This window comes from Mastomys coucha, unplaced genomic scaffold (genome assembly GCF_008632895.1).
Source record: "Mastomys coucha isolate ucsf_1 unplaced genomic scaffold, UCSF_Mcou_1 pScaffold20, whole genome shotgun sequence".
Classification (NCBI taxonomy): domain Eukaryota; kingdom Metazoa; phylum Chordata; class Mammalia; order Rodentia; family Muridae; genus Mastomys; species Mastomys coucha.
Window position 1 is genome coordinate 48,799,486 of NW_022196903.1, and position 22,350 is coordinate 48,821,835.

The following is a 22,350-nucleotide window of genomic DNA, read 5'->3' on the forward strand; positions in this document are numbered from 1 at the left end:
AAAACAAACAAGAGCTTAGACTGAGGTCAAGCATGTGAGTTCCACCAGAGAAGCAGTGTATGAGAAAGTGGTTACACTGGGTAGGGACAGAGGAAGCAGAAAGACATGAAGTTTAACTACGTCTCACACCCAGTTAGATCTTGAAGATTGGTTTCAATTTTCTTAGATACAACATGATCAATAGACAGTCAAAAGCAAGATAGAAATAGAAGTTAGGTGTGCTTGCTGGTAAATAATCTCACCTGACTGCAGGTAGGAGAAACTAAAAGATCGCACTGGAGCCAGTTTGTGGAAAGCCTTCCAAGCCAGTGGGCTTGATGTCCTCTCTTGATACCTGGCAATCTCTGAGCCAGGGAGCCTCTGAGATGTGCATTGTAAGGCACAGTGGCAGCACAGTTGAGGTGGATAGAAGTGGGCTGGGCAGTGGCTAGCAGCAAGACACCTTCTAAGAGTTGTGTGGCACTCCAGAGAACATGCAGACCATGCATGGCACCTGCCGGACACAAGGGGAGGCTGACAGCTATGCAAAGTGGGTTGTTCTCAGCAGGAGCCCAGGAAGCTGCTGGCCTTGAAGAAGACAGAAGACCCCAAATCTGCTTATGTTGGATTTGGTTCCATAGGGACACATGGAGCTGTAAACAGTGAACTCGGGTCAGGCCACTCCCTTTGGCCTTCTCAGTCAAGAGAGAGTCACGGTCACTGCTGAGAGGAGAGGCTGCCCACAGGGTCACCTGAGAACCTGAGAATGGTCATGGTTTTAAACAACTGCTAGACTGAATGTAAAAATGGTCACTTGTTGAGGAACAGAGCCTTCTCCTGTAATCTCAAGTCTCTTCTCCAGTAAACAAGGTGTCCTGGTGTCCTGGTGTGAAACCTGTCCAGGTAGATGTGAGAGGAAGTACCTTTAAGCTGGGAGTAAAATTTGAGGCTTTAAGTCCCACACAGTCTTTCCTAGAAAATACTCACTTCTTTAGCCCACAAGTACAAGGCCAGGATGCTTGAACACAGAGACAAGTTTTGAAACTGCATACCATGAATAAAAGTTACCTGCTTAGCCCACCCAGAAAAATCCATAAAAGCTCATAGCTCCCTTCGTCAGGGAACAGCCTGATTGCCTGCCTGATCCTTGTCAGTCTCCTGCTGGGCAGTTGGCACCCCATTTAAAGAGGCCTCCTAAGTTCAGTTTCACTTCTTGTTTCCATGCCACCAAACCCAACCACCTAACATCACCTCCAGATGCTGACCTCCTGCTTTATCCCGTTCCACCGGCTGTTGGGAATACTTGCTTAGAGCAAGAATTAGGAGAGAATTATACAAGCCTTCCCATGTTCTTACTTTTGCCAGCATTCTCTTTACTAGAAGGCTCTGCTTTGGCAGGTGTTGCCACTAGTAATTTTAAACCAACTGTTTTGGGGTTAATCACTGTACCCAGAATAGCCTAATAACACAGGATTACTGAATTCCTTTTCCACTTAATGCTACATTTTTATCATGTACATATGTGTGTGTATATGTATATATATATGACAATTATATATATATATGTTTTGCCTGCATTTTGAATTATTTTATTTTACTTTTATGCATTTAATTATTTTGCTTGCCTGTACTTATGTGCACCATGTGTGTGCTGGCTCCAGGCAGAGGTCAGGAGAGGGCATGAGATCGCCTAGAACTGGAGTTATGGATGTTTGTGTGCTGCTTCCTGGGTGCTGGGAACTGAACCCAGGTCTTCTGCAAGAGCAACAAGTACTCTTAGCCACTGAGCCATTGCTTCAGCTCCAAGATTATTGGATTCCTATTCTTGATCTCATAATGCTTCCGACTTGAATCTGTGACCATCAACTCTTTACAAAGTGGCCCAAGAGAGACAGAAGGAGGGCAAAAGAGGCAGAAAGAGGGAGGAGTCTATGACAAGTTAGAGTAACAGAAGCTTGGGGAGTTCCCTCCTTCTCCTGTCTTTGAGCTTTTTTGCAGAGGCAATGCTCAGTGGAGTTGGCTGCGTGTCTGAAAGCCATGTATCTCATTAGCTATGAAACTAGACCTCCGAGGAGTTGTTCTGAGACTCAAGCCTAGCTAATATGAAGGTTTTTGGGAGACACTAGAGCTCGTTTGAGCAAGCAATGATGTATTAGAGATCTCATTTCTTCTGCAGCCCACTGCCGCTGCTGAAATGCCACTTAGAAGGACTTGTTGTCTGAGTAACAAAATCCTTGCCCATGGCCCCTCCAACCCTGTCCAAAGTCAACTTCAGTTTTCAAATGCAGAGGCACTTGAAGCTTTTGTCATAAAAGCTGCATATATTTTTTGAACTTTTGTTTATTTTGGCCCCCAGAGCCTCTGTCACTTCCCTCCAGTGAATCACAGGATAGGGCCATTTCAAAATGTCCTCTTTAAAGAATAGTTCTCTTCCCTGGGGAGACCAGACTTGGTGAATGACAGCCCATGCCGGCTGCTGCTGTTGTCCCACCTAACCACCCCCCAACCTCAGTGTAGGGATTTCATTACAGAAACGGCACTTCACACTCTACCAGTACCATTTGGTAGGTGGACTTCAGAGCTTTTCCTGGGTGTATAGACACAGAAGAGGAAAAGTAAGCCACGGTTTCTTGGGAATTAGTCCAACCAGCTTGTTGTGGACCCGATGCTTCGCCTCTCTCAATGAAAGGAGTTTAGGGAAGTTATTTGTGAATTTAGATTTAAAAAAAATATGTTGGGAATAAGAGGAGAAAAATAAGAGGCAGAAGGAGGACTCGCTGTTCTCGCACAGCAATGCTGAGGCTCAGTGTTGGGCAGCACACACTTTTCCTCATTGGGGAGTAAGTAGGCACCCCTTCCTCTACTCTCTGGCCATGATGGAGCTCCCTCTGTTAGAGGACAGGCTCTGGAGTTATTCATGAAGTAGTATCCATGAGCACTTCATCCCCGTTAGAAGACTTCAAGGGCCCCTGGGTCCTTGTCACATGGAATAAGTTTTGTCTCTTGGTTTAATGTGGCTCATCATAGTGTGGGGCAGCAGGAGGACCCGGCTGGAGGGAGGTCTGTGAACACAGCTGACTGCTGCGTCCTACTGTGCGTGTCAGTTGCTCCCTCCCTTGGTCCTGGAGTAGCTCCTGTTCCACCCTTTCTTTTTCCATGTGTGAGAATTTCAGCTTCTTTAAGACATTTCTAGATATACACGTGGATTCTGCTTGAAAATATCCACTGGGAAGTTCTCAAGTATTTCCAGTGTAGGTCAACAACAGGCAGGCTCCATCTTTCATCTTTCTGCTGAGATTCCACACTGGTGTGTGGCGGGCAGATTTCGATTGCTCGCTGCCAGAGCATCTAATGTATCTGCGCTCCTTTCTTCTCGTCACAGCATCTTCTTGGGGGAGGGGTGTCCTCTTTTTCAGTGTGTGTGTGTGTGTGTGTGTGTGTGTGCGCACGTGTGGTGTGATATTTTGGTAGTGGCTCCCCATCTCTCCCACAAATGCCAGTCTCTGAAGCATAGGTACAAGTTCACAGTCGTCACTCGGTTGTGTGTGCTGTGAGATTGTTTATTTACTTTCACAATTTGAAAATAAAACATTTAAGAAAAAGATTAATATTCACTCCCAAAGATTTGACTAGATGCAATAACACTTTCTGTAAGATCCATTGAGGCAGCAGCTACAGCCCTGCCTTCCCCACTCAGCCAGAGCCCAGGGGGATGCACTAGGCCCTACATCACACGACCCAGCTTGCCAAAAGTCCCGCTAAAGTGATTGAGCAGATGATCTTGGTCTCTAGTAGATATAAATCACAACAGCCCGTGCTTAATTCCTAGGCTCAGTATGCTAAGGACAACAAAAATTAATCACTTTCAGGGTTATATTATTTCCTGAATGCTTTTTAAATCTCTAGCATTGTAATAGCAACAACCATGATTCTATGGAGAAAAGTCAACACACTTGTGCAGGTAGCTCTATGTCATCCGCCAGATGCAAGCGCCCTCTCTAATAGTGGAGTTGAAGAGTCCCCAGCCAGCCATTACCCCTCAGGCATCTTGCATGAAGAACAGAACATTTCTTAAACAGCATAAGACTGACACAACACCACAGCCTATGAATCAGCAGATGCACAGAGGGGTGAAGGGGCAATACCGGACTTTCTGCTCATCAGGTATTTTAGTCACATGACTCGAGGGACAAGATCCAGGCCTTGGTTTCTGGCTGTATGTATTGTATTTCTGGTGGCACAATAAAAGATATTTTGGCAGCATTCGTTAAATTACAGGTCTTCGAACTTTGCAGAGACTTGTAACTCAAATGCACTTACAGATATAGCATTGACTTTGTAGCTTCTTAGAGTCCAATGGAGGCAACTTTCAAAGTAAATGGTGTGTCCACTGCTTCTTCCATTCTTGTCTCTGCCCCCCTCTCTCCTTTCCTCCCATACCTTCCCAACCTCATTCGCTACCCTTTCCCTCTCCTTCTGTTCCCTCCTCTGCCCTTCCTCCCTCCCCTCTCCACCCTCTCCCTTTCTCCCTGTCCTCTTTTAACTTCAGAAAATCAGCACTAAATTTAAAGCTACCTTTAAATTTGACATTTTTTTCTTTGCTTCCCAAACAGCAGTGTCCAAACATTGTTGCTGTCAAAACCTTTTCATTAAAAATACATGGGTTTGAGCATGCAGTTTTTTACATGGGACACTTGCTTAACATGTATGAGGCTCTTTGTTCATTTAGCTCTGCAAACCAAAAACACTAATGGCATATTCAAATGTACAACTACATTCTTAACATATGAGTAATACAAACATAGGGCATCTTAATTAAAATAGAGACTACAGAAGGTAAAATAAATATGAAATTTAAAATATCAAGTTCTTACTGGGTATGGTGCATCACATCTATAATTCCAGAACTTGGGAAGCAGACGCAGAGAATTGTCATAAGTTTAAGGCCATGAAAGGCTACCTAGTGAGATTCTTTCTCAATACAATAAAATAATCAAATTCAATTAAAACCTGTCTCACAAAAATAAACTTAAAAAGTAAAATAAAAGTCCAGCCGAAGCCTCAGCAGTAAAAGCTCGTGCAAATAAACCTTATAGCCTGAATCTGGTCCATGGAACCCAACAGTGAAAGAGACCTGACCACATGTGTCCTCCACATGTGCACCATATAGACAGTTATATGCTCAGGCTCACCTGCCCTCCCCCCCACATACACATACACAAATACACGCACATATATGTGTATATGAAACATATAGTTTCTTTAAAATGTGTTTGATGAAATGGATGGATCTGGAGGATATCATCCTGAGTGAGGTAACCCAAACACAAAAGAACACACATGGTATGCACTCACTGATAAGTGGATATTAGCCCAGAAGCTCAGAATACCCAAGATCCAATTCACAAACCACAAGAAACTCAAGAAGAAGGAAGACCAAAGTGTGTATACAAAGTGTGGAGCAGGTACTAAAATAAGGACAATCCAGAGACTGCCCCACCTGGGGATCCTTCCCATATATAATCACTAAAGCCAGACACTATTGTGGATGCCAACAAGTACTGGCTGACCGGAGTCTGATATAGCTGTCTCCAGAGAGGCTCTGCCAGTGCCCAACTGATACAAAAGTGGAGGCTCACAGCCAACCATTGGACTGAGCATAGGGTCTCCAATGAAGGAGCTAGAGAAAGGACCCAAGGAGCTGAAGGGGTTTGCAGCCCTATAGAAGGAACAACAATATGATCTAGCCAGTACCTCCAGAGCTCCCAGGAACTAAACATGGTGGGACTCATAGCTCCAGCTGCATATGTAGCAGAGGATGGCCTAGTCAGTCATCAATGGGAGGAGAGGCCCTTGGTCCTGTGAAGGTTCTATTCCCCAGTGTAGTGGAATGCCAGGGCCAGGAAGTGGAAGAAGGTGGGTTGGTGAGTAGGGGGGATGGGGACAGGTTTTTTTTTTTTTTTCAGAGGGAAAACCAGGAAATGGGAGAACATTTGAAATGTAAATAAATTATCTAATAAAAAAAGTAAAAAAGAAAAAAATGTTTGACTTTTAATGGTACAAAGTGTTTGCATTCTGCAATGTCACTGTTCATACCTTTAATGGGATCAGTGTGTGGCTATGCTTTGTCATTGGGGAAATCCTTGAGTTAGCCTGGCAGTCTTGAGTTAACATGGCAACTGTGTCTAGCTGTGCATTCTGTCTACTTTATGGCATGGTTTCAAAGTCCACGACAACGGAAAAGGCCAGTGAACAAAGCTGCGTGGCTCCAAGCAGAAGCTGGACCTCCTTTGCAGGTCCATACTGAGAACTTCCCCATCCTGTCTCTCCCATGCAAACGTTGCACTGAAATTGTTCTGGATTTTAAGGATTTGCTTTTGTTTTGGTAATGTCCTTAAAGCAAAATGGAAACATTTCCAAACATCTGTTTTTACATTCTCTTGTTATAGATTCAAGACGTGAAAAAAAAAAAAAGCAGCACCTCTCTAATTGTGACATGCCACTCTCCCTTGCAAGGCAAAGCTGTGCCCTCCTTTGAGAAGAATGCATATGAGGTGGCGTGCTGCCATTGGCCACTGGCTAACAGAGATGTTGCCACAAAGTAATGGAGTGACACAGCGACCCACTTGCCTCTTCCCCATCAAGAGTTGAGAGCTACAATTCGCAAAAAGTGTTTCTGTTAAACTGATTTTGTGGCATAGTAGACTTTCATTATGACTATGGACTGACATTCTTCTGACTGTCCCTTTTCATTTTTATTCTGAAGCTATAACAAGGTGAAAACTGGATTAGATATATTTTATTAGTGTGTTCTCGTTTATATAGGGACCACATTTTTCATAACAAAGTACTATAATAATTGATCATAATGTCCAAACACTGAGAAAGGAGCAAAGTATTACAAAGGTTGGGAAGCTTTTATAAAGTTAATCTGAAGAAATTAATCTCTGGTGATGGTGTGTCTCCTGTAAAGTTCAGCTCCTGGACATGCTGGACCCTGAGACACCAGAAGAGGCTTCTGTGGGCTCCTCTCCATGACAGCCACCCTCTGTAGATGTCACAGGTTTATCAAATGGAGGGGCACAGTGAACATCAACTTTTAATATGAGAAAGCTTATTTATGCTCTCATTTCAAAATGAAACAAATATACAGATATTCTAGAACTTTACTCCTGGACACCCTGCAAGGAGTAGTCACTCCACTTGTAAAATACCTACAAATGACTCCCTTGTAGTTAACCCTAATAACCTGGTTTTCTTTAGCCTCTGAGCTAACATTCCCTCCTTTATTTTCAGTTTTAATTTTTAGTTAGCTTAAAAAGAAGCAGGATTCCTTATGGAATTTTCATATTTAATTTTAGCTGATCCCCCTCCTTCCTTAAAGTTAACTATCTACAGATTTGCCTCCACAGGCCTGTCCCATTGGAAGGGCTGATGAGTACCATTTCTGGAGGCTTGGCAAGCTAGTGTCTTTGCTACAGGAAGAAACTCTGCACACTATCAAAGGAGAAATGTAAGCACCAATCCAGCCACAAACTCTTTGGTCTATAATGGCATCCTGCCTGCAAAAATGCTTGTGCGTTAGTAGCATAAAGCTTATGGGAGTTCAGTAACTGTCTAGGGTGGGACGAGCCAGAAGAACACAGGCCACAGAAGCAGCAGAGCAGCTTGGACAAGGTCCTTCCTACATCCATTTACACCCAGCAGGTACAGGTATTCCACAGCCTTTTGTGCATGGGTCTTGTCAGGAGAGAGCTGGTCTTCCAGGAGTGCTGACACAGGCTTACAGACCCACAGGAACAAGCTCCAGCCAGAGACAGAGAACATCTAACACCAGAGATCAACAGATGGTGAAAGGCAAACACAAGAATCTTACCAACAGAAACCAAGACTATTTGGCATCATCAGAACCTAGTACTCCCACCACAGCAAGTCCTGGATACCCCTACACACTGGAAAAGCAAGATTCAGATTTAAAATTATATCTCATTATGCTGATAGAAGATTTTAAGAGTGACATAGACAATCCCTTAAAGAAATACAGGAGAACACAGGTAAACAGGTACAAACCCTTAAAGGGGAAACACAAAAATCCCTTAAAGCATTACAGAAAAACAGAACCAAACAGGTGAAGGAATTGAACAAAACCACCCAGGATCTAAAAATAGAACTAGAAACAATAAATAAATCACAAAGGGAGACAACTCTGGAGATAGAAAACCTAGGAAAGAAGTCAGGAGCCATAGATGCAAGCATCACCAACAGAATACAAGAGATAAAAGAAAGAATCTCAGGTGCAGAAGATAACATAGAAAACATTGACACAACAGTCAAAGAAAATGCAAAATGGAAAAAGATCCTAACCCAAAACATCCAGGGAATCCAGAACACAATGAAAGACCAAACTGAGAATGAAGGTTTCCAAACTAAAGGACCAGTGAATATCTTCAACAAAATTATAGAAGAAAGCTTCCCTAACCTAAAGAAAGAGATACCCATGAACATACAAGAAGCCTACAGAACTCCAAATAGTTTGGACCAGAAAAGAAATTCCTCCCATCACATAATAATAGAAACACCAAATGCACAAAACAAAGAAAGAATATTAAAAGTAGTAAGGGAAAAAGGTCAAGTAACATATAAAGGCAGACCTATCAGAATTATACCAGACTTCTCACCAGAAACTATGAAAGCCAGAAGATCCTGGGCTGATGTCATACAGACCCTAAGAGAACACAAATGCCAGCCCGGGCTACTATACCCAGCAAAGCTCTCAATTACCATAGATGGAGAAACCAAAGTATTCCATGACAAAACCAAATTTACACAATATCTTTCCACAAATCCAGCCCTTCAAAGGATAATAAATGGAAAACTCCAACACAAGGAGGGAAACTACATAGAAGAAGCAAGAAAGTAGTCTTTCAACAAAACTAAAAGAAGATAGCCACATGAACAGAATTCCAACTCTAACAACAAAAATAACAGGAAGCAACAATTATTTTTTTCTTAATTTCTCTTAATACCAATGGACTCAATTCCCCAATAAAAAGACATGAACTAACAGTCTGGTTATGTAAATAAGATACAACATTTCGCTGCATACAGGAAACCCACCTCAGTGATAAAGACAGACACTATCTCAGAGTAAAAGGCTGGAAAACAATTTTCCAAGCAAATGGTCCCAAGAAAAAAGCTGGAGTAGCCATTCTAATATTGAATAAAATCGACTTTCAACCTAAAGTGATCAAAAAAGCTAAGGAGGGACACTTCATACCCATCAAAGGGAAAATCTACCAAGATGAACCCTCAATTCTGAACATCTATGCTCCAAATGCAAGGACATCCACATTCATAAAAGAAATTTTACTAAAGTTCAGAGCACTCATTACATTGCACACAATAATAGTGGGAGGCTTCAACACCCCACTCTCATCAATCATGGAAACAGAAACTAAACAAAGACACAGTGAAACTAACAAAAGTTATGAAACATGGATTTAACAGATAGCTATAGAACATTTTATCCTAAAACAAAAGAATATACCTTCTTCTCAGCACCTCATGGTACTTTCTCCAAACTTAACCATATAATTGGTCACAAATCAGGCCTCAACAGATACAAGAAGATTGAAATAATTCCATGTATCCTATCAGATCACCACCGACTAAGGTTGGTCCTCAATAACAACATAAACAATAGAAATCCCACATACACATGGAAGCTGAACAACACTCTACTTAGGGATAACTTGGTCAAGGAAGAAATAAAGAAAGAAATTAAAGCCTTTTTAGAGTTTAATGAAAATGAAGGCCACAACATACCCAATCTTATGGGATACAATGAAAGCAGTCCTAAGAGGTAAATTCATAGCTCTGAGTGCTGGCAAAAAGAAACTGGAGAGAGCATACACTAGCAGTTTGACAGCACATCTGAAAGCTCTAGAACCAAAAGAAGCAAATTGACTCAACAGGAGTAGACTGCAGGAAATAATCAAACTCAGGGCTCAAATCAACCAAGTGGAAACAAAATGAACTATACACAAAGAGTCAACCAAACCAGGAGCTGGTTCTTTGAGAAAATTAACAAGATAGATAAACCCTTAGCCAGACTAACCAGAGGGCACAGAGACAGTATCCTAATTAACAAAATCAGAAATGAAAAGGGAGACATAACAACAGAAACTGAGGAAATCCAAAAAATTATGAGATCCTACTACAAAAGCCTATACTCAACAGAACTGGAAAACCTAGATGAAATGGACAATTTTCTAGACAGACACCAGGTACCAAAGTTAAATCAAGATCAGATAAATGATCTAAACAGTCCCATATCCCCTAACGAAATAGAAACAGTCATTAATAGTCTCCCAACTAAAAAATGCACAGGACCAGATGGGTTTAGTGCAGAGTTTTATCAGACCTTCAAAGAAGACCTAATACCAATATCCTTCAAACTATTCCACAAAATAGAAACAGAAGGTACTCTACCCAATTCATTCTATGAAGCCACAATTATTCTGATACCTAAACCACACAAAGACCCAACAAAGAAAGAGAATTTCAGACCTATTTCCCCTGTGAATATCGATGCAAAAATACTCAATAAAATTCTCGCAAACCAAGTCCAAGAACACATCAAAATATTCATCCATCATGATCAAGTAGGCTTCATCCCAGGGATGCAGGGATGGTTAAATATATTGAAACCCATCAATGTAATTCACTATATAAACAAACTCAAAGAAAAACACCATTTCATTAGATGCGGAGAAAGCATTTGACAAAATCCAACACTGCTTCATGATAGAAGTCTTGGCAAGATCAGGAATTTAAGGCCAATACCTAAACATAGTAAAAGCAATATACAGCAAACCAGTAGCCAACATCAAACTTAATGCAGAGAAACTTGAAGTGATCCCATAAAATCAGGGACTAGACAAGGCTGTCCACTCTCTCCCTACCTATTCAATATAGTACATGAAGTCCTAGCCAGAGCAATTAGACAACAAAAGGAGATCAAAGGGATACAAATTGGAAAGAAGTCAAATTATCACTATTTGCAGATGATATGATAGTATACTTAAGTGACCCCAAAAATTCCACCAGAGAACTCCTAAACTTGATAAACAACTTCAGCAAAGTGGCTGGATATAAAATTAACTCAAGCAAATCAGTGGCCTTCCTCTACACAAAGGATAAACAGGCTGAGAAAGAAGTTAAGGAAACAACACCATTCACAATAGTCACAGATAATATAAAATGCCTTGCTGTGACTCTGCACAAGTGAAAGACCTGTATGAGAAAAACTTCAAGTCTCTGAAAAAAAGAAATTGAAGATCTTAGAAGATGGAAAGATCTCCCATGCTCATGAATTGGCTGGATCTATATAGTAAAAATGGCCATCTTACCGAAAGCAATCTACAGATTGAATGCAATCCCCATCAAAATTCCAACTCAATTCTTCACAGAGAAAGAGCAATTTGCAAATTCATTTGGAATAACAAAAAGCCTAAGATAGTGAAAACTATTCTCAACAATAAAACAACTTCTGGTGGAAGCACCATCCCTGACCTCAAGATGTACTACAGAGCAATTGTAAAAAAAAAAAAAAAAACAAAAAACAAAACAAAACTGCATGGTATTGGTACAGTGACAGACAGGTAGATCAGTGGAATAGAATTGAAGACCCAGAAATGAACCCATACACCTATAGTCACTTGATCTTTGACAAAGGAGTTAAACCATCCAGTGGAAAAAAGACAGTGTTTTCAACAAATGGTGCTGGCTCAACTGGCAGTTAGCATGTGGAAGAATGTAAATCGATCAATTCTTATTTCCTTGTACAAATCTCAAGTCCAAGTGGACCAAGGACTTTCACATAAAACCAGATACACTGAAACTAGTAGAAAAGAAAGTGGGGAAGAGCCTCAAGGGCATGGGCACTGGGGAAAATTTCCTGAACAGAACACCAATAGCTTATGCTCTAAGATCAAGAATTGACAAATGGCCAGGCGGTGGTGGTAAATGCCTTTAATCCCAGCACTTGGGAGGCAGAGGCAGGCAGATTTCTGAGTTTGAGGCCAGCCAGCCTGGTCTACAGAGTGAGTTCCAGGACAACTGGGGCTACACAGAGAAACCCTGTCTCAAAAAAACCAAAAAAAAAAAAAAAAGGAATTGACAAATGGGACCTCATAAAGTTGCAAAGCTTCTGTAAGGCAAAGGACACTGTCAATAAGACAAACATCAACCAACAAATTGGGAAAAGATCTTTACCAGTCCTATATCTGATAGAGGGCTAATATACAATGTATACAAAGAACTCAAGAAGTTAGACTCCAGAGAACCAAATAACCCTATTAAAAATGGGGTACAGAGCTAAACAAAGAATTCTGAACTGAGGAATACCAAATGGCTGAGAAACACCTAAAGAAATGTTCAACATCCTTAGTCATCAGGGTAATGCAAATCAAAACAACCCTGAGATTCCTCCTCACACCAGTCAGAATGGCTAAGGTCAAAAGCTCAGGTGACAGCAGATGCTGGCCAGGTTGTGGAAAAAGAGGAACATTACTTCATTGCTGGTGGGATTGCAAGCTGGTACAACCACTCTGGAAATCAGTTTGGCAGTACCTCAAAAAATTGGACATAGTACTACCTGAGGACTCTTGGGAATATACCCAGAAGATGCTCCAACATGTAATAAGGATACATGCTCCACTATGTTCATAGCAGCCTTATTTATAATAGCTAGAAGCTGGAAAGAACCCAGATGTCCCTCAACAGAGGAACGGATACAGAAAATGTGTACATTTGCACAATGAAGTACTACTCAGCTATTAAAAACAATGAATTTATGAAATTCTTAGGGAAATGGATGGACCTGGAGGATATCATCCTGAGTGAAATAACCCAATCACAAAAGAACACACATGGTATGCACTCACTGATGAGTGGATAAATAGCCCAGAAGCTGGGAATACCCAAGATACAATCCACAAACCACAAGAAACTCAAGAAGAAGGAAGACCAAAGTGTGGATACTTCGATCCTTCTTAGAAGGGGGAACAAAATACCCATGGAAGGAATTACAGAGACAAAGTACGGAGCAGAGACTGAAGGTAGGACAATCCAGAGAGTGCCGGACTTGGGGATCCTTACCATATACAATCACCAATCCCAGACACTATTGTGGATGTCACCAAGTGCTGGCTGACAGGAGCCTAATATAGCTGTCTCTGGAGAGGCTCTGACAGTGCCTGATTAATACAAAAGAGGAGGCTCACAGCCATCCATTGGACAGAGCACAGGGTTCTCAATGAAGGAGCTAGAGAAAGGACCCAAGGAGCTGATGGGGTTTGCAGCCCCATAGAAGGAACAACAATATCAACTAACCAGTACCCCCAGAGCTCCCAGGGACTAAACCATCAACCAAAGAGTACACATGGTGGGACTCATGTCTCCTGCATATGTAGCAGAGGATGGCCTAGTCGGTCATCAATGGGAGGAGAGAACCTTGGTCCTATCAAGGCTCTATTCCCCAGTGTAGGAGAATGCCAGGGCCAGGAATCAGGAGAGGGTGGGTTGGTGGACAGGGGGAGGAGGGAGGGAATAGAGGTTATTTTTGGAGGGGAAACCAGGAAAGGAGATAATAGTTGACATGTAAATAAAGAAAATATCTAATAAAAATGAAAAGCTTATGGGAATAACCAACCAATATCTGATTTTACTGAGGCACCCTTCATAAGATGGAACCCATACCCAATGCTGCTTGAGTGACCAAGAACCTAGGGTCAATCCAAATACTATTTTTCTAAAAACAAAAACAAACAACAAAAATAAGCAAGGCAGCAATAAAATGACTCCTGATGACATTCTACTATACTCATAGATCAACTACTTGCTCAGCTGGTATCAAAGAAACCTCCTTCTGAAACAAATGGTGGCAAAGATAGGAACTTAATGGCCAGACATTATGGAGAGTGAGAAACCTTGTAACCCTGAGCCTTACAGGGGGGTGTCTCCATCAAATCCCTCCCCTCCGAGCTCAGGGAAACATACAGAAGAGGAAGAAGAAAATGTAAGAGCCACTTACACTCACACACGCGGGAAAGAGGAACACCAGGAAAACAAAACGAGTCCTTCTAAATCCACATGATCATCAGATATACGAAGTATATATCTGAGGCAGCATGCACAGATCCTGCATAGTCTACCCCAGATGGGGTCCTAGAGCTAACAGAAGACATAGGCACATACCTCCATCCCTAACTGTTTTGGTTGATAACCACTTGCAAATGGAGTTTTCTCCAAGGGAATTTCAATGGGGAAACAGACTACTCCTAAGGGCACAGGACACATGCCCGCCCCGCAGTAGATCCCTACAGAAAATGGGCTTAGTGGTATCTTTAGAGGTTCCTTGTCTCATAATGTCCTGTCAGGACTTTTTCTTTCTTTTTTAAAAATTATCTTAATCTTAATTTTATCTCTCAATATTTTTACTTCTCTCTTTTTACCTTATAGATCGTGTGTGTGTGTGTGTGTGTGTGTGTGTGCGCGCGCGTGTGTATTATGGCTTCCAGTTTAGTGTTTTTATGGGCTTTCTGAGTGTGCACGCAAGTGGGTCTCTTCCTTTTCTTGGATTCTTTTCCTTTAGTTTGTTTGTTTTATCTAATTCCAATATTTGAGTTTTTGTTTTATCATAGTGTATTTTATTTTATATCATTTCATAATTATTCCTTTGGAGCCTGTTTATTTTCTAATAAGAGACAGAAGGGGGTAGATCCAGATGTGAGGGGAAGAGAAAGTGGGGGAACAAAGAAGTGTGGATAAAAGGGTGTATTGTGGATCAAACCCTGACACACTACAGCTTCCACAATGAGATTTTATGAGGGGCAGGCGGGAGGTTTCAAGGGTGTAAGGTAGATAGGAAGGCAGGAAAAGATGAGTGGGACTGGGGTGCATGATGTAAAATTCATTAAAAAAAAGAACAGTAAAACATTTTTTAAAAAAAGAAAATAGATTTTTGTCTGACAAAAATCCTGTAGCTTGGATCTGTAGAACTGGACAGGCCCCTTCCTGCACTCCAGCAGTTTATTGATGGAGTCGATGTTGGGATGAGCCAATTCAAAGTCCTGGGTCTTGGTCTGAGGCTGAGAAGTATCTGAGCTGGTCAGCGTCTTACCCTACCGATCCTGTGTGTGTGTGTGTGTGTGTGTGTGTGTGTGTGTGTGTGTGTGTGTATTAAGACCTGGGCAGGTCTTCTGTTCTCACACCCTTAGGGTCAGCTCACTAGCAACACCTCACCCCTAGCAACCAGGACCAGTTCTACCCTGCTGCCCAGATGAGATACATAGTCCTTTCTCCTGAATGTTGCAGCTGGTGAGAGACTTGGCTAGTTCATCCACTATCATGAGCCCGGGGCAGCATTCCCATCTGCCGTAGATGGCAAGGGACAAAGTGGGGTGGGGAGGCTGTATCTCCCTCACCCGTATCTCAACACCCAGCAGATAAGAGGCAGGACTGGTTCTCCAGAGATCATATCTTCAGGGCCATCTGACCCTGCCCCGCATCCCCCATCACTCCATTAGGGTCAGCTCTACTGTGCTGCCCAGGTCATCAGGTGAGGGGCAGGGACAGCTCTCCTGCTTTCATGACCTTGTTGGGGCCAACTCTCCCACCTATCATCTAGGTGGCAAGGGCAAAAGGGATGGGAAATGATCTCTCCCTCGATGACACCACTGTACAGCAGACAGGAAGCAGAGCAGGCTCTCTCACACTCACACCCTCAGGACAGCTCACCCACAACTCCCATATCCAGGGCCAATTCTACAGTGCTGTCCAGATAAGATGCAGGGCCTGTTCTCCTGAGTGCTATAGCAGGAGAGGGGCAGGGCCCGATCTCCAGGTCTGATGACCCCAGGGCCAGGTCTCCTATCTGCCACAGGTAGTGAGAGGGAGGGGGAAGAGGGAGATGAGTGGCAGGGCCAGCTCTCCAATGCTTGTATCCTTGGGGCAGTTCACCTGCAACTCCCGAAATGTGCAGGGCTTGTGGCAGCTCAGACTAGAGACATCTGCCTGGCCTTTGGTGGCAACAGACCCCTGCTACTGCAGGGCCATGGACAAGATGTGGCCTCCAGTGGCAGCACAAGCCAAGGTCCTAGGTGGCATCCCCAGCTACTAGCATCAGGCTGTTCCTCATCACCCTCGAGTCTCCAGTTCTGCTTTCTTGTGCCCATGTTCTTCTGTTTCTCTTTCTCTTCCATTTTTCTACCACTTACCTGCTCCTCTTAGTGTGCCTGGGATGCCCTCAGTGTCTGAGAATGTCTTGGGAGTGGTCTCGGGAGTGTTAGGCCCTGCTCATGTCTTATGGTGCTGGGCAGGGATCATCTTAGGATCATGGTCTGTCTACCCTGCAGGCCTATGAGTCACTGGACTGGTGCTCATCTTAGGTTAGCTTCCTGTCCAGGCCCCATGGCTCTGGTCTGGAGGTCATCTTGGGCTTGCTCCTTCCCTGGACCACCCAAGTGGTCCATTGTGCAAGACTGTCTTTCTTGGGTTTATTTCTACCCAGGCCTATGGTTCCAGGAGGAGTTCTAGTCTCCAGCTTGCACTCCATCGTGGGGGCCCCATCTGGACCTGCCTGGTACCAGAATAATAATTATTTCAGGGTTGTTCTCTGTCCAGGCCCCCAGGCACCAGAATGAGGGTCATCTAAGGCTTTCCTTTTTTCAGGGACTCTTAGGCTACAAAACATTCAGCTGTTCATAAATCAGAACACTCAACATAGACATAGCCTCTCTCCTCTCTGCCACCTACTGATGTGACATAGCAGCCACACCTGCAATGTTCCTAGGGGCAGGTCTATTTTCAAATAAAAGGGAGAAATTAATTCTCCAGTGGGCCAAATCATACTTGAGTAATACATGCCCAAAACCTAAGTATGCTGTAGAATTTCAAAGACGTGAGTGTCAAAGAGAAATAAGCTTGGATGCGGCAAGTTTAGCCAGAAGAACACCAATGAATGCACAAATACCTATATTTTGAAGCCAGGTTAGCTCAAATTTTAATTCTAACAATGACATAAAATTAGGTTGTTCTTTATTTATTACAGGAAGCAGAGAATTTAAAACTCAGATTTAAAATGATTCATCTAATGTGCCCTACAGGCTGTTTACTGAATGTATACACCTCAACCAAGCCAACAAACTCCAAAAAGGAGAAGGCAGGTGGAGTTCTCTCTGTGCATCAGATTCCCTGCTTACAGAGAGCTAGCAAATTATCGTTCTTCTCCAAGAAAGGTTTCTGTCTCTGAGAATTACAAGGTAACTTCTATGTGGAGACTTCCCATGTTCAAAATGCCCTCGCGAGACTGTCATACCTGCATCCTCTCCTTGGGCTGAACTGCTCAGCTGTTTTTTCAGTAATATTCATCAGCATCATCAGAGGCTGTGACAGTTTGAATCTGAAATGTCTCCACAGTCTCAGGTTATGAACAATTACTTCCCAGGTGGTTAAACAAATGATGAAAGCTGTGGAACCCAGGATGTGGGGCTCAGCTCTGAGGACCCAGGGGTGAATTCTGAAGGAACAATCCAGCCCAGCTTTAGCCTGGCCCACTACTCTGTGAACTACACTCCTGCTGCCAGGGGCTGAGCCCTGCTGTGCTTTTCCTGCTGGGATGGGCTGAAACCTCCAGCCAAAGTTAATCTACCTTTCCTTAGTTATTTCTGGCTGCCAAGAACAATAATACAGAGTCACTGACTGTATTATTCACATCACTAGCACAGATGTGTCATGAGATAAACCATCTTAGTATTTACAGAACCAGATGATGTTACAAGTCTATTAATTTATTACACTTTCTGCCCTGGAAGGGATTAGATATTCCATTAGTGCCTCAGAACCCAATTTTTTTCATCCCATAAAGACACATGATTTTCACTTAAGAGTGCTCATGATCCCTAACTGTCATTCAAAAGATCACATGTTTCAGGGAAAGTCTTATTGATTTAAAAAGTACCTTGAAAATATAAAAAAGATACATTTTTAATTTACATGACATATTTAGTTTTTTTTTAAACAATATTCTTTTGTGATTAAGACTCCTGTTTCAGGAAAGTAGCTTATGAATTATAAGGTTCCCATCCTCTGTCATAGATGAAACGATTGATCATATCAAAAGATCTCATTGGCTGGTCATAGGGCAAAATGTGTCCTCCACCTCGGACAATTACCTTGGAGACCAAAGACAAAAGAACACAGGGAAATAAATATTTTCAATACATGAAAAGTATAAACTTAGATTAAACACTATTTAAAATATATGTGAAATTCAGAACGGTGTTGCTATGTAGCTCAGTGGTAGAGCCCTTGTCTAGTGGGTGGAGTCCTTAAGTTCTGTCCCCAGACAGAAAGCAGAAATTAGAAATTAGAACATTTTCTTCCACAAACCTTGAAGTTGTAAGCTCTCCTAGTGATAAGTTACCTTAGAGTCCAGAAAGCCTTTCAGCTCCAGTTCTTAGATTTTATACCAATTTGCATCATTTTCAAAATAACTTCTCTTTCCCACTTCAGAGTGACTTTCTGCTCCCGAGCTCTAGCTAGGAGTGAGTTCTGCACTCTTAAGTTTTACTTAAATGGACCTGAAGGTAGGAAGATTTCCCCATCTAGGTCAGGTGGCAATTGAACAGAACCTACTCTGTCTTTTAATTAGCCAGCTTAGTCTCACCACTCACAAATCAAGGATGCAAGCCACTCAGCAGCTCTCAGAGGTGAGCAACCAAATGTGGTAGACTTGTGATTACATATGTAAATGTGACAGGATTAATCTCAAGGCTCCCCAGATGGAAATAGCCTCATCCTCAGAAATGATATATTTTGGGAACCTCTAAACTCATACGTTCCAGATGTTCTGGGGGGTGATAGTGTGCCATGAGTTTCAAAAGGGTTATGCAAGCACTTAAACCATCACTCTAAGGGAGTTCTTAGTAAACAATTTCAATTGCCCCTAGACCTACAGATGTGGAGCTAGCAGGAAAGGATTCCCAGTTGGGGCTTTTTCAGCATCCAGAATACAAAGGAAGTCACAATGGGCTTGTGATGCAGACTTGTCAGGAATTTCTGGGGAAAGATCCCTAGACTGACAATGTAGGTAGGCACAGGTGCAGGAGTGCAGGGATACAGGGGTGCAAGGATGCAGGGGTGCAGGGATGCAGGGGTGCAGGGATGCAGGATGCAAGGATGTAGAGGTACAGGGATGCAGAGATGCAGGATGCAAGGATGCAGAGGTACAGGGGTGCAGGGGGTGCATGGATGCAGGATGCAGGGGTGTAGGGATGCAGGAATGCACTGCCAATAAAGGAATCTATTCCTACATGTGCAGGAAACAACAGCCATGTTTTTCTATATGCAGCCCCACTTGTTAAGCAGTGGGATGAGACAGAGGAGAGCTGAACTGGCAAACAACCACGGGATACAGGCCTGCTGGGATGTGCTACGATGAACAGATTAGATGTCTGGGGATTTATTTTTAGTTTCAGTAAAATATACTTAACATGAAATTACATCTTTAATTACTTTAAGGTGTAAAATCCAGTCACATTTAGCGCATCCTCTATCACTGGTAGGTAATTGTGGATTATTTCCATTGTTCCAAAAGAAACATCAGCTGATACTTTGGCTGCCTAGTCCTCACCCTGGTAGTCTCCAGCAACCTAATCAATTTCAGCTGTCTGTGGATCTGCCTATTCTAGGCAGGACCTGGATGATTTTATAGAGGGAATGCCAATCTCAGATTTCCACTGTAAATGTTACTTAATATCTAATTAGGAGGCTTTGAAGGTAGTGATCCCTGCGTAAACAGTGGAGGACCATCAGCTGGGATGAAGGATAGTATAGGCTCAAAAAGTAGAAACAGGAGTGGGGAGAGGGTGCCAGAGTGGAACCAATGAAATTAAAGATCAATTACATATAAAGGCCAAGCGGCAGTCGTCCTCCACTGCTGCCTCCACTTCAAGCTTCGGACCTGAGCAGATTTGCAAAGGATGGTACTGCTGTTCAGGACAATGGAGAAGAAACCCATGGAACTACAAGAGGTAGGGTGCGCTGGAAGAGCCCAGTGTCCACTGCAAACTGATGCACCACAGACACCTGCTTGTTAGGCTTCCCAGTTTAAACTTAGGTTCTCTTATTATCTTCATTACACACCCTATCTATGAAATCTTGGCTTCCAGCTATCAGATGGTAACTACTGGCCAAACTAAGATATACACTCAGAAAAAGGCACATTGAAAAGATAAAGTAACTGAAGGTGAGCATCAGAAACAAGCTGTGGATCACCAGCAGATACCTCTGACTATGAATGAAGCAAGACCTGTCCATGATAACCAGAGCGCAGAGCAAGGCAGGGCTGCTTCAGCAACACACAGCAGGAGCCATCCTTGGGGTATTCCCATCATACACTTGCAGACAAGCAATGACTATCAAACAGGAGGTGAAATGTGACTTCTAGATGCCTCAGTGGATCCAAATGTAGCTATCACAGTATTCTGTGTTCCTAGAGAAATCCAGATGGAGCTTTGGTGTGGGTTGTTCCTGTTATGGGCACAAGAGAAAGGACCTTATGGTTTGATGAGTATGAGAAAGAGCAAAAACCCAAAGAAAACCTCTAAAAAAAACCTCTAAAGAAAAGGAAATGCCGGCTTGGCATTGGGAAACAGTAAAGTTCCCATTAGATCCATGAGTGTCTGCAGAGGGAGGAAGAGCCAGAAACTGCTTCAGTATTCCAGCTGTCAGCTCCACTGAAACCCTCTCACCACTGAACTGAATAAAGTTGTGACATCTTCTTCTGACCTTCATAGGTGACATGCTCACACAAGGTTCATAAACATGCAGGCAAACATATCCTATAATACATACAATACATACAATGCATACATATACACATACAATAAAAATAATTTTTAAAGGTTTATTTATTTATCTTATGTATGTAAATACACTGAAGCCATCCTTAGATACACCAGAAGATGGCATCAGATCCCCATTACAGATGGTTGTGAGCCACTATGTGGTTGCTGGAAATTTAACTCAGGACCTTTGGAAGAGCAGTCAGTGCTCTTAATCGCCGAGCCATCTCTCCAACCCCCTCCCTTTTTTTTTTTCTTTTGGTTATAAAAATAAATTCTAATAAAACTGAAACTGAGAACAGACAGTATTAGAGTAGATTAGACATATTAGATATAAAATGCATTAGAAACAGAAGTTTGTGTTAACAGGTTAGTCAACAACATCCAGACCAAAGCATGGCAAATAGCAGCATAGCATTCATAGAACAGAGAAGGAAAGCCAGGGATGGCAGGAAGTCTGATTATTCTTGGCTGGACTTCAAGGATAAAAACATAAGGAACCAGGCAAAGGAAATACTGATTGGTCAGAATTGTTCAGACCTGATAAAAGCTACCTGTTCTCAGTTTGGGGAAGTTCAACAACCAGAGAAAATGGCATCTAAGCACATAACAGCCTGGTGCTGAAACTGAAGACAGGATCAGGTGGAGAGCTGGTTCAGCAATCAAAAATGCCAACTGCTCCTGCAGAAGGCCAGGGTTTGCTCCCCAGAACCTCCAGAGCAGCACAAAACCACTTGTAACCCCAGCTCCAAGGAAGTGGATTCCCTCAGGTACATATGCAGTGCATACACATACACTCAGGTAAGCGTGTGTGCATGCTTGAGCACACACACACACACACACACACACACACACACATGAAATAAGATAAAATATTTTTAAAAAGTAAAACCATTTTCCCAGGAAAAGAAGGAGGGTTAATTATAGAAATCATGAAACCTGGAGAGTGAAAAAGTGTCCCCTGGAGTTCTGAAAGATTTGCTGGCCTACAGGTTAAAGTTTGTTCATCAGACAGAAGAAAAAATGGTCCCTAAATGATGGACAAAAAATAATTAATATTAATAGTAATGGGGGAAAAGTGCCACTTACACAAAAGTGTAAACTGAGTGAAAACAGTTAAAGGTCTCCTTGTGTACTTGGAATGTGGCAAATATACCAAACCAGGTCTATTTCATAAATTAGGATATCTGTAGCATGATTCTTAGGCAAATACTAAGTGTAGGTAAGCACACATTACTAGCAAATTATAGTGGGGGACACGATGGCTCTGAATTACTGGGTGGGATAAAAGGATGCAAAGACAATATGGAAGAGACATCACATGTGAGACAAAAAACAAAGTTCATGATCAGGGTGTTAAGATAGATGAAACTTTACCATAAAGAAACAGATTCCTGCTGGGCAATGGTGGTGCACGCCTTTAATCCCAGCACTTGGGAGGCAGAGGCAGGCGGATTTCTGA

The 22,350-nt window shown here is 42.5% G+C and overlaps 1 protein-coding gene and 1 non-coding gene across 11 annotated transcripts in view; both read right to left on the reverse strand.

The window, feature by feature from the left end:
* The window catches only part of Cpvl (carboxypeptidase vitellogenic like), a 254,363-nt gene that overhangs the window by 113,667 nt on the left and 118,346 nt on the right, over positions 1-22,350 (reverse strand). For 8 of the 10 annotated variants that reach the window (XM_031381948.1, XM_031381951.1, XM_031381947.1 and 5 more), the window contains one exon: positions 18,010-18,215. The exons of 1 other annotated variant lie outside the window; for it this stretch is intronic. In XM_031381948.1, coding sequence (XP_031237808.1) covers positions 18,105-18,215 — 111 coding nt within the window. In that variant the 3' untranslated portion in view covers positions 18,010-18,104. Of the gene's footprint in view, positions 1-18,009; positions 18,216-20,489; positions 20,575-22,350 lie in introns of those variants that run through there. One more of the 10 variants, XM_031381952.1, reaches the window with a different exon arrangement.
* Positions 16,716-16,841, reverse strand: LOC116100163. Its single transcript, XR_004122509.1, has one exon. It is a non-coding gene; the product is annotated as a small nucleolar RNA SNORA17 (small nucleolar RNA).